The following is a 12,832-nucleotide window of genomic DNA, read 5'->3' as shown; positions in this document are numbered from 1 at the left end:
CACCCTCCAACTCCACCCTCCAACTCCACCCTCCAACTCCACCCTCCAATTCCAACTCCACCCTCCAACTCTAACTCCACCCCCCAACTCCACCCTCCAACTCCAACTCCACCCTCCAACTCCACCCTCCAACTCAAACTCCACCCTCCAACTCCACCCTCCAACTCTACCCTCCAGCTCTACCCTCCAATTCCATCCGCCAACTCCAACTCCACCCTCCAACTGCACCCTTCAACTCCACATTCCAACTCCACCCTCCAACTGCACCCTCCAACTACACCCTCCAACTCCAACTCTACCCTCCAACTCCAACCTCCACCCTCCAACCCACCCTCCACCCTCCAACTCCACCCTTCAACTCCAACCTCAAACTCCAACTCCACCCTCCAACTCCACGCTCCAACTCCAACTCCACCCTCCAACTCCAATCTCCAACTCCAACTCCACCCTCCAACTCCAACTCCACTCTCCAACTCTAACTCCACCCTCCAATTCCGCCCTACAACTCCACCTCCACCCTCCAACTCTACCCTCCAACCTCAACTCCACCCTCTAACTCCACCCTCCAACTCCAACCCCACCCTCCAACTCCACCCTCAAATCCTCCCTCCACCTCCAACTCCACCCTCCACCATTCAACACTACCCTCCAACTCCAACCTCCAACTCCACCCTCCAACTCTAACTCCACCCTCCAACTCCACCCTCCAACTCCACCCTCCAACTCCAACTTCACCCTCCAACTCCACCCTCCAACTCCAACTCCCCCCTCCAACTCCAACTCCACCATCCACCCTTCAACTCCACCCTCCAATTCCACCCTCCAACTCCAACTCTACCCTCCAACTCCAACTCCACCCTCCAACTCCACCCTCCAACTCCACCCTCCAACTCCTACCTCCAAATCCACCCTCCAACTCCACCCTCCATCACTCAGGAACACCACCACATCCCTCAGGGACACCACCACATCACTCAGGGGCACCACCACATCACTCAGGGGCACCACCACATCACTCAGGAACACCACCACATCATTCAGGGACCACCACATCACTCGGGGACACCACCACATCCCTTAGGGACACCACCACACCTCTCTGGGAATACCACCACATCACTCAGGAACACCACCACATCACTCAGGGACACCACCACATCACTCGGGGACACCACCACATCACTCGGGGACACCACCACATCACTCTTTGACACCACCACATCACTTTAATACACCGCCACTTTACTCAGCCCAACCACATCATCACTCAGCACCACAACAGCACTGTCCTTGCTTGCTACCAACAAGCATTGCCATAGCCAATAGGACCCTCCAACTCCAACTGCACCCTCCAACTCCAACTCCACCCTCCAACTCCACCCTCCAACTCCAACTCCAACTGCACCCTCCAAATCCACCCTCCAACTCCACCCTCCATCTCCAACTCCACCCTCCAACTCCACCCTCCAACTCCAACTCATTGAACTCTCACAATACATCTGTCCTCACATCCAGTTCAAAGATATACACACACACACACACATAATCTATTACAGGGGCACTGGGTGGCCTGCACTCATAAAATATCACTGTCACCCACACATCCATTCTGCGAACAGGAGGAGTGTAATGCTCCCTTACAAGTCTGCTTATGCCAACTACAATCCCTCCAAGAGACCTGCCCATTCCCTATTTTGATTCATCTACATACTTACTCCAGTAACTTATAAATTAGCTGATTAGGTAATTTTAAAGGCTTTTTGAACAGCCTAGGTGCCATCTTGAGCTGTTCTTACCATCTATTTCCTTCATACTTATACATTTAGCTTACAACTTGAAAAGCAACCAAAAATATGTTTAAACAATGACGCTGTAGTAGACAGAGAATAGTTGTGTCACAAGCAGGTGATGTTTTAGGGCATGTCATGTCATGTCATGTCAAAGGTTCTTATATAGCGCCTTATCACCGCAAGGTCTCAAGGCGCTACCCTCCAACTCTTACTCCACCCTACAACTCCACCCTACAACTCCACCCTCGAACTCCAACTCCACCCTCCAACTCTTACTCCACCCTCCAACTCCGCTCTACAACTCCAACTCCACCCTCCAACTCTTACTCCACCCTACAACTCCACCCTCGAACTCCACCCTACAACTCCACCCTCCAACTCCACCCTCCAACTCCAACTCCAACTCCACCCTCCAACTCCACCCTCCAACTCCAACTACACCCTCCAACTCCACCCTCCAACTCCAACTCCTCCCTCCAACTCCAACTCCACACTCCAACTACACCCTCCAACTCCATCCCCACCCTCCAACTCCACCCTCTGACACCAACTCCACCCACAAACTCCACCCTCCAACTCTACCCTCCAACTCCAACTCCACCCTCCAACTCCAACTCCACCCGCCAACTCCAACTCCACCCTCCAACTCCAACTGCACCCTTCAACTCTACCCTCCAACTCCACCCTCAAACTCCACCCTCCAACTCCAACTCCACCCTCCAACTCCAACCTCCACCCTCCAAACCACTCTCCATCCTCCGACTCCACCCGCCAATTTCAGCCTTCAACTCCACCCTCCAACTCCACCATCCAACTCCAACTCCACCCTCCAACTCCACCTCCACCCTCCAACTCTGCCCTCCAACTCCAACTCCACCCGCCAACTCCAACTCCACCCTCCAACTCCAACAACACCCTCCAACTCCAACTCCACCCTCCAACTCCAATTCCACCCTCCAACTCCACCCTCCAACTCCACCCTCCAACTCTACCCTCCAACTCCACCCTCCAACTCCACCCTCCAACTCCACCCTCCAACTCCAACTCCAACTCCACCCTCCAACTCCACCCGCCAACTCCAACTCCACCCTCCAACTCCAACTGCACCCTTCAACTCCACCCTCCAACTCCACCCTCCAACTCCACCCTCCAACTCCAACTCCAACCTCCACCCTCCAACCCACCCTCCACCCTCCAACTCCACCCTCCAATTCCACCCTTCAACTCCACCCTCCAACTCCAACTCCACCCTGCAACTCCAACTCAACCCTCCAACTCCAACTCTACCCTCCAACTCCACCCTCCATCACTCAGGAACACCACCACATCCCTCAGGGACACCACCACATCACTCGGGGACTCCCACATCACTCGGGGACACCGCCACATCACTCAGGGACACCACCACATCACTCGGGGACACCACCACATCACTCAGGGACACCACCACATCACTCGGGTGCACCACCACATCACTCAGGGGCACCACCACATCACTCAGGGAAACCACCACATCACTCAGGAACACCACCACATCATTCAGGGACACCACCACATCACTCGGGGACACCACCACATCACTCAGGGACACCACCACATCACTCTGGGAATACCACCACATCACTCAGGAACACCACCACATCACTCGGGGACTCCCACATCACTCGGGGACACCACCACATCACTCAGGGACACCACCACATCACTCTGGGACACCACCAATTCACTCTGGGACACCACCACATCACTCTAATACACCGGCACTTCACTCAGCCCATCCACATCATCACTCAGCACCACAACAGCACTGTCCTTACGTGCTACCAACAAGCATTGCCATAGCCAATAGGACCCTCCAACTCCAACTGCTCCCTCCAACTCCAACTCCACCCTCCAACTCCACCCTCCAACTCCAACTCCACCCTCCAAATGCACCCTCCAACTCCACCCTCCATCTCCAACTCTACCCTCCAACTCCTCCCTCCAACTCCAACTCCACCCTCCAACTCCACCCTCCAACTCCAACTCATTGAACTCTCACAATACGTCTGTCCTCACATCCAGTTCAAAGATACACACACACACACATAATCTATTACAGGGGCACTGGGTGGCCTGCATTCATAACATATCACTGTCACCCACACATCCATTCTGCGAACAGGAGTGTAATGCTCCCCTACAAGTCTCTTATGCCAACTACAATCCCTCCAAGAGACCTGCCCATTCCTTATTTTGATTCATCTACATACTTACTCCAGTAACTTATAAATTAGCTGATTAGTTAATTTTAAAGGCTTTTTGAACAGCCTAGGTGCCATCTTGAGCTGTTCTTACCATCAATTTCCTTCATACTTATACATTTAACTTGCAACTTGAAAAGCAACCAAAAATATGTTTAAACAATAACGCTGTAGTAGACAGAGAATAGTTGTGTCACAAGCAGGTGATGTTTTAGGGCATTATTCTCATATAGCAAAATGAAGCGGATTCCATGTAACAAAAGCACTTTGGATAGTTAAAAATCATTTACAAGGTTCCATAGGGCCAACATGTTTCATCCCAAGTCTAGACAATTTTTTAGTAGTCACTTATAGAAAGGGAGTGTTACTTGATGAAAATGTGAATCCCCACAGTTTCTGATATAGGCCAATCCTTTTATGAAAACAGTTACTTAAGGTCTGGGTTTTAGGGATGAGAAGAGAGGAATTCTTTTGTACAGCACATTGCAGTGAAGGTGTTTTCTCATTCTATTTGGAGAAATGATATTAAAATATTTTGGTATTTGGGGATTTAGTATAACAACAGCATAGGTGAGAATCAAGTTTTCTTTTCTCCTCTCGCCTCCCCTGAACTGAACCCTGGATATAGAGATAATGTTCTTTCTTTTATAATCCCTTTTAGACATCAGAAATTATTCATGTTAAAAAATAAGGTCGTAGTTCACAGACCCGTCTTGAATCTCCAGTGTTTATAAAGCATATATTGTATACTGTTTCCTACTATGGGATGCTATGCCACTAATCTCCGACTTTCACAGCTCATGGAATCCTTTGCTCTAAAATTATTGTGACAACTGAAGTTCTAGACTCAACTCATTACTTTTCTTTCTTGATTCCTAGTTAATTGTCTACAGTCTAGTTGAGTGAGCACCATCAACCACTGTTGAAATTTGAATTTTACTCAATTCAGGATGTCCAACAATGTGAGTTTTGATTTCATGCCTGTAAGTGTAAATGAGGTATTATGCTTAATTGTCATTATCAGGGTTTGAGTTTCTGAAATAGAGATGAGTACTGCTATTTGAGTGAAAATTCACATGTTAAGTCCCGATTCTAAAAGAAGCTGCAGGTGAACAAAGGTAAAACATAAGACATGCAATGTTTTAAAACAGGAGAGGAAACAATATAGTGTCACCTACTAAAAACACAGGGAGCGAGAAGAGTTTTTGTAGTGACCTTTGAACTATGTTTTTGTTTGATGACTGAGAAATGATCAGACCTAAATATATGGGAGCAGATTTACAGTCCCTATGTGCTGCAGTGCATCTAGTTGCATGAGGCACTTGTGGCGTAGCCTGCTGAGTGATATTTACAAGCACAGGTAAAGTCATTCTGCGTGACTTAACATGTGCTCGTAAGTATCGCCCCAGTTCATGCAACACTTTGCGTGTTAGGGGCAGGACATGGGTGTTGATATGGGTGTTCCCACGCAACACCCATGTCCACTGATGCATTTCCAGATTTACAAGAAATCGTAAATCTGGAAATGTGTCAGAATGTCAGAAGGTGCCCCTTCCTGCACAAGAACAATCTCCCCATGACACAGGCATCCTTGCACCACTGTGCAAGGATGCCTGCGCCAGCGCATGGCAGCTGTTTGTGTGCCAGCGCAAGGGGAAGCAGAGAGATGCAACATACTGTTGAAAATAGGTTGCATCCCTGTGCTTTGAAACTAACGCAGTGCAGCACAGCAAAATGACTTGCTTCATCGCGCTGCATTAGTTTCTTTTAGATCTTCCCCGCGGTTTCTTCCCAACTTACAATGTTAGTTTAAAAGTTTGGGAGGATAAGTAGTGAGCAAATTATAGTGCCTACTTTAAAGTTTTCACTTTCATGAAAAGAGTTGTCATTTGAGATGTTTTCAATTTTGTTGACAATCAATTTAGTTTCTTTAAAAAAAAAGTATGGTTGTGATCTCTTTCCCATAGTTGTACAAACATCATGTTTAGAGTTCGCTCCACTACAGGCCTTCAATGTGAAGTGAAAGAGTTACACTTGGTGAAACAATTTACTTCCCCTTCAAGGCAGGAGTGAGATATAGGGCAGCTCACCGAGGAGACTCATAGAACGTGAAACAATACCGAATCAACCCCAGCCCACAAAACCACTCCTGACCCACCCACCAGCCAACAAACCAACCCGACCCACCCCCTCCAGCCGGCAAAACAAAATCTGACTCACCCCCAGCCTATAAAACTACCCCAAACCCACCAGCCTACTAAACTACAACAAAACAACCCCCAGCCCAAAACTACACCCAGCACAAATAAACTCACTGCTTCCTGCAAGGTCTTCTTGCTTCTGTCCGTAGCAGGCAGCAGTTAGTATGCATATTGCCTTAACCACACATATGCGTGCTTAGGGCATATGTGTGGTTAATGCATGTGCAGTAGATCTAGCGGAGTTGGAACACTCATGGTTTAGTCCACAGTGTTCCGACTGTTCCCCAACCATGGCATTTGAATATAGCGGATTCCCTTCAGTAGTTACCTACTACATTTCAACGAGAAAATGGCTGAGCGGCACAGGGTGTAACATTGTATATCAATATGATGAAATGGTGAAATCTGGTTTTAGAGAGAAAGATCAAATGATTCTTTCTGTTTCTCTTGTAGTTCCGCATGCGAGGCCGCCTGAGGGCAGTAATCTGCTGCTGCAGACCAGTCCCTGAGGGAGGTAAGTGATCGAAAGCAAAACCCCTCATTACCTCATGCCACTAGACATAAATGTACTCTGAGGGGCAGATTTACAAGCCCCTTGACACACCGGTTCATCATTTTTTGTGTTGTACCGGTGGTGCATGGTAACGCTCCATATTTACAAGGACAGGAAAAGCCACCCTGTGTGACTTTGCTTGTCCTTGTAAATATGACCCCTTTACACGCAGCACTTTGCATGAAAGGGACTTTCAATGGGTGTTGCTGTGGGTGTTCACACGCAGCACCCATGGAACCAGACACATTTTCAGATTCACAAGGAATCATAAATCTGGGAATGAGTGTGAATTCTATGCCTCCCAAGCAGAGGCGGAGGGAGGCGCAACAAGGAGAAATTTATTAATTTCTCCTCGTTTTCTTTTCCTCTTTCTATGTGTGCTGCATTTTGCAGCACACATAGAAAGTGGAAATCACCTCTAATGATTGTTTATGTACAGGAAGGGTTCCCTTCCGGCACATCAACAATCATTGAAACAATGCAGTTTTTCAACTTCTATGGGTGCTAATGCAGCACACATAGAAGTTGAGAAACGGCATTTCAGATTGTTTTTGTGCAGGAAGGGAACCCTTCCTGAACAAAAACAATCTCCCCACAACGGACGGCTCACGGCAGCAGTTTGTACGCCAGCGCAGAGGGAAGCACTGAGATGCGACATATTGTTGTAAATATGTTGCATCCCTGTGCTTTGAAAGTGACTCAATGTGGCTTGCATTAGGCACTGAGGGGCATATTATCAAGGACCGGTGTTGAAATTATTGCCATTTTATCGACAGGAAACTGCCGATAAAACGGTGATAATGGGCTTTATAATACGCCCTTATTAATTCACATAGAAGCCCATGTTAATACCAGAACATGGGCTTCTAAGGGAATTAACAAGGACTTATTATCAAGCCCATTATCGCCGTTTTATTGGCAGTTTCCTGACGATAAAACTGCGATAATTTTATCACCGGTCCTTGATAATATGCCCCTGGGTCACTTTCTTGTAAATCTGCCCCTGAGTTTTCCCCTTTCTGTGAGTTCTTTGATTGTTTATAGTTTTAATGAAATGAAGGGATGCATTTCTGTAAAAAGTACATTTTCAGCACAGAACACACTGTCCTTGAAGCTATTATGTAATAATATAGTACGTGAAATGCAAATATTCAAGTACATGGGGCTATGGAGGCAGCAGTCACTCAATGTTACAATGTATGGCGCCTGCATTGATCATTTAGTATTTCATTTCTGAGCGTGTTGGGCCACAGTCATTGTGGTGGGAGGTACTGGCTGTGTTTCAAATCCTGGCACCACCTCGGCAGAATGGTCTTTCAACAACCAAACACAGCACTGACAAATTATTGGAGCCTTATGGCATGTGTGTGGTAGGCTTGGAGGCCACTGGATCACCAGGCAAGATGGTCAAAGACGTTTTAAGGCATAGGCAAATTAGGCAATTGCCCAGGGCCCCCACCTTCCAAGAGGCACCATGGGAAAGTGGACTTTCTCACTATTTGATCTTTGACTATTCTGTTTCTCTGTTAAAACTCTCTACCTCATGCCAATACTGACTCTTTTGAGTCATTTTAAGGACTTTTGGGATCCCTGTCAGGACATATTTAATATGTTATTGTGTGCTCCCGTTATAGTGTGACATATGATTTAGTATTGTTTGGCATCAAGCAGGATTGAAATAGTAGGAAATGGGTAATACATTTCACATTTGTACTGTACAGATGCCCTCAAATTATGTCTTACCTAGGGCCCCCCAAATCCTTATGAGGACAATAAAGATGATCAAGTGTAGTGTGGGCTGTGAAAATGTGCAGCCAAATGCTGCTGGTGGCCGCAGAGCTACGTTAGACGGCAGGTGTCTTTGGAAGTACCTGGCTCAAAGAGACCGAGGGACAGTGTATGCTGATGGCAAAAGGAGAAGCCTGGGCTCGCTCACAAATGGAATCTTTGTTCAGTACGGACACATTTTTACAGAACTCCTAGGCTGTGGATAGGAGTTACCTAACCCCAGAAATATAAAGCAAAATGAACAGTTGTAGGCTGGGCCACCAAAAATGCTGACATTTTAGAACTTTCATAGATGTGGCAAATAGCTTCAGAAGTTATTGTCCAAAACAGTGACCTGGAGAAAATACATTCCAATGGGGAGCATAGGAGCAGGAACACAACTTGTAAGCCTCACTAACAAAATGCAGTGATTTGCAAATTAGAAGAGCCTGCCATAGCAGTTCCTTCTAAATCTATATATATTAATCTCTTATATTTGATACAAAAGTCACAAAAGGCTGCACCATTCCTGGGTGAAAAAAAACTTATCATAAATTCACACGTATAGTCACATAACATGAACAATTGTTCAGCTGTATCTGAAGTCTAACATAGATGAGTTGAATTGGCCATGCATGGTCCTCCATCACCCATCCTGACTCAAATATTCACATTTTGCAAACAGAGAAAGGCAGGCAACAACTATACAATTGGGGGAATAGGGAGACCCAAGTTGGAGGGCCTTTTTCACCAGGAGCATTACAGGACTGGCAGTGAAACGTGTAGTTACCGAGTTTCAGGACATTTTTGTATCCATCTTTAAACTGATTAGTTTTCAAGCAAACATGGCTTTTAAACTCTAGTAGAATAATAAGTTATGTTATGTTAGTTTATATTATGTTATTATATTGTATTTAATGTTATAATTTCAATCAGCAGCAACTTGGGGCATGAAGGGAGGACCATCTGAGGAGCCACTTTCTTCAGTTTGTGCAGACATATGGGATTCTGTAATCGAAATTAACATTCAATCTAGAGATACTTGTGCCCTCAAACTAACCCTAATTTCTGACCAAAGGCTCTCTGTGATTTGCAAATGCCATTGGTGTCCTTTTGGATAGGTTAGAGAGCTCCTGGATATGCTGTCTTGTATGCCGTGGGCTTTAACACAGCATAACGTTTGAGCAGTCTCATTATAAAAATGAAGAGTAACAGCTCTAGAATTTATCATGAGATGCACTTTTATTATGTCTGCATAGTTATGGAAGCTTTGTTGGGAGTGCTAATTCTCTTTACATTTCCCTCCGTAGGCTTCCTCACGTGCAAGGTGTAGTTCAAGCAGTTAGATTTACATAGAAGTAGGATACAGGAAATAACCAAACCTGAGCAAGACAGTCTGCCTTTCTCCCACAGAATGCTCCGAAATAAAATCAAGCACTCTATCACATAAATTCAACACATTCAAGATGAATTTATGATCAGTTATCATGGGGGTCTCAACTGCACTTAGGAAACGCCACACAACTCCAACACAACACATAAGACGGAACATGTTTCACAAACTCAACAGAGACAAGATATGTAATTTAGCTGGCCAGCATGTGAGTTACAGTAGCCCTACTGATTACGAAACTCATTGTTCCACAACATATTAAATAGAACACCACCCACATATTCAGCATGCCACACACTGCAGGCATGCAGTATGATGGCTATCACAGTAGCTCCTCCAACAGAAAACATTAGCATACATTGAACACAGATTCAGATACACTATACAACCAAAAGCACCAACATTACAAACACTGCACACTTAGCACATACACAGAAGCACATGCACACCTATACTTAGCTACTTGGAGAATGTATGTGCTGTTGGGGAACACATACAGCCTTAACCCTTAACTATCCAGTTCACCCAAAGTATGACCAGCCCACAATACCAATACCACATCTTTACTCCATAAAGCAAAGCAGAGGCTGATCTGCTTTGTTAACACTTGCATCACGTGGAAAGCCACCAGATTGCGGACAGCACCTAAGGACAAAGCCAAAGGCAAAATGTGCACTATGCAAATGCTCGAAATATAGTTTAACATGCAGATAAACTAAGCTGTCGCTGATACATTTGAATAAATATGAAATATGAGACAACCTATAGAGCAATGCTGCAAAATACCAAACATTTAGCTTTGTATCTCAATTTAGGTTTTGAGTTTAGAAAAGGTAAATTTATGAAATGTATGATGGGAAGCTTTTAAGTAGATCCTTAGAGTTGACCATCAACATTTATTAGAAGTGAGCAAATTTTTCCACCATTATTTTGCTATATCATTTGGTCCCCTTTCCACATATATGTTTTCACCTTTTAGGCCTCGCCCCATTTTTTTGGTACCTACTGGTGGTGGGTCAGGTTAAGCGGATATATTTTGTCAAGTGACCTGGTGATCACTTCTTAGACAGGACCTACTGTCCCCCCACCTGACCTAATCGTTGCTTTCTTCTTAATGAAATACTTGTCATTTGTCAACCTGGATATACAGGGCCCTCGGGGAGCCACACCTACCTGCACATTGTCTAATGCTGCTTTATCTCACTGCTCTTGTTTTCAGCATCTGTTACCCCTTATACTACTTAACTTCTGTTCTGACAATTTTGACTTGACGCTGCAGTTTAATCAAGTGCTGTTTCTGAAGGCCCGGATAAAGGGCGTTTCCATAGTCCAGTCTGGCCAATGCCAAAGTTGTTACCAATGTTTTTACTGCAGGTGGGGGAATATAAGGTTTCACCTACTGAATTAGTTTTAGAGTTAAATGTACCTGAGAGGCGACCTTGGTTTGATGTTGGAAGGTGAGACTGTCATTGAAGATGAAGCCTAGATATTTAGCTTTACGCACTGGGGTGGGAAGTATTCCCATAGCTGGGGGCCACCATTTCTGCGACTAAATGTTGGAGTCTGAGCCCAGCAGAAGCACCTCTGTTTTACTTCCATAAAGCTTTAGGCACTTTGCCCGCATCCAGTGATCCATGCAGGTCATACACTGATTAAAGCTGGCCGCCGTTTCTTCCAGATTGCCTGAGATGGATACTACAATCTGGGTATCATCGGCGTAGGACACTAGCGAGAAGCCAAACTGCCTGATGACGTCAGCTAGGCGGGTGACATACTGATTGAACAGCTTAGGGCTTAAAGATGAGCCCTGCGGTACCCCACACACAAGAAAGTGAAAAAATGTTTTGAACAAGAATCATCAATCTGAACCTACTGTTGCATATTGTTAAGGTAGGATTTGATTAAGCTTAGTGCTAAGCTTGACACTCCCAACTTCTGAAGCCTTAGAATGAGGATGTCATGGTTCACGGTGTCAAAGGCCGCTGAAAGATCCAAAAGGATCAAGGCGGCCTTTGCACCGGAAACCAGCATAGAGCGAAGCTCCTCTGCTGCCATGACCAAGGCCGTCTCCGTACCATGCCCTTGCCGGAAGCCGTATTGTGAAGAGTCCAGCAGATTTTCTGAGGAAACAAAGGCCGTAAGTTGGAGATTTATTATTTTTTCCAAAACTTTAGCTGGGAACGGAATCCTTGCTATGGGTCGATAATTATTGTGATCGCTGGTGTCTAGGTTTTTGCAGCAGGGGGAGGATGGAGACCTTCTTTCAAGCCTCTGGCAAAATGCTGGACATAAGGATCTCGTTGAAAATCAGACAGAGTTGCTCGCTGATCTCATCAGCTGCCTGTTGGAATATTTTAGGGGGGCAGGGGTCGGATGGAGCCCCTGCTTTCACCATTATGACTATCTGCGAAACATGTTCTACATTTGGGGGGATAAAAGCATTCAAGCCATGGCGGGATGTCACATAGGTGAAGAGGGTTGATTCACTTGAGGCTCATTGCCTTTTCCACTGAAGAAATCATAGATAGAAAGCACCTTGTCCCTAAAGGAATCTGCGAGTTGATTGCAGACAGTAACATTGCTATTCAGTGCTAGTGGGGTGGGAAGTGTCACTACTTCCTTTAAAGTTGAGAAAAGTAATTTACTTGAGTTGCCCGCCTGCTCAATTTATCAGAGAAATAGATGCTTTTTTTCTCCAGAATCATCTTTTTATATTCGGTCAGTGACTGTGTATAAACCGTTTTTTTGGCTTCCGTATAGGTTTTTCTCCAGCGCCTTTCAGCTTGTCTGCATAGTTGCTTCTGGATGCGCAGTGAGTCACAGACCAAGGTTCTGATTTCTTCAACCATTTGCTAGTAAATGTTTTTTCTGGAGCTAAAATATTT

General features: G+C 45.7%; 1 protein-coding gene across 1 annotated transcript in view; it reads left to right on the top strand.

Moving 5' to 3' along the window:
• LOC144768625 (uncharacterized) overlaps positions 1 to 12,832 on the top strand; it is a 74,673-nt gene that overhangs the window by 11,483 nt on the left and 50,358 nt on the right. Inside the window, exon 2 of the mRNA XM_078652435.1 lies at positions 6,688 to 6,748. Within this exon, the coding sequence (XP_078508561.1) occupies positions 6,694 to 6,748 (55 nt within the window). The 5' untranslated portion in view covers positions 6,688 to 6,693. The remainder of the gene's footprint in view (positions 1 to 6,687; positions 6,749 to 12,832) is intronic.

This window comes from Lissotriton helveticus, chromosome 7 (genome assembly GCF_964261635.1).
Source record: "Lissotriton helveticus chromosome 7, aLisHel1.1, whole genome shotgun sequence".
In the NCBI taxonomy this organism is placed as follows: Eukaryota; Metazoa; Chordata; class Amphibia; order Caudata; family Salamandridae; genus Lissotriton; species Lissotriton helveticus.
Note: the sequence above shows the minus strand (reverse complement) of the source record. Positions and strands in the feature narration are given on the sequence as shown.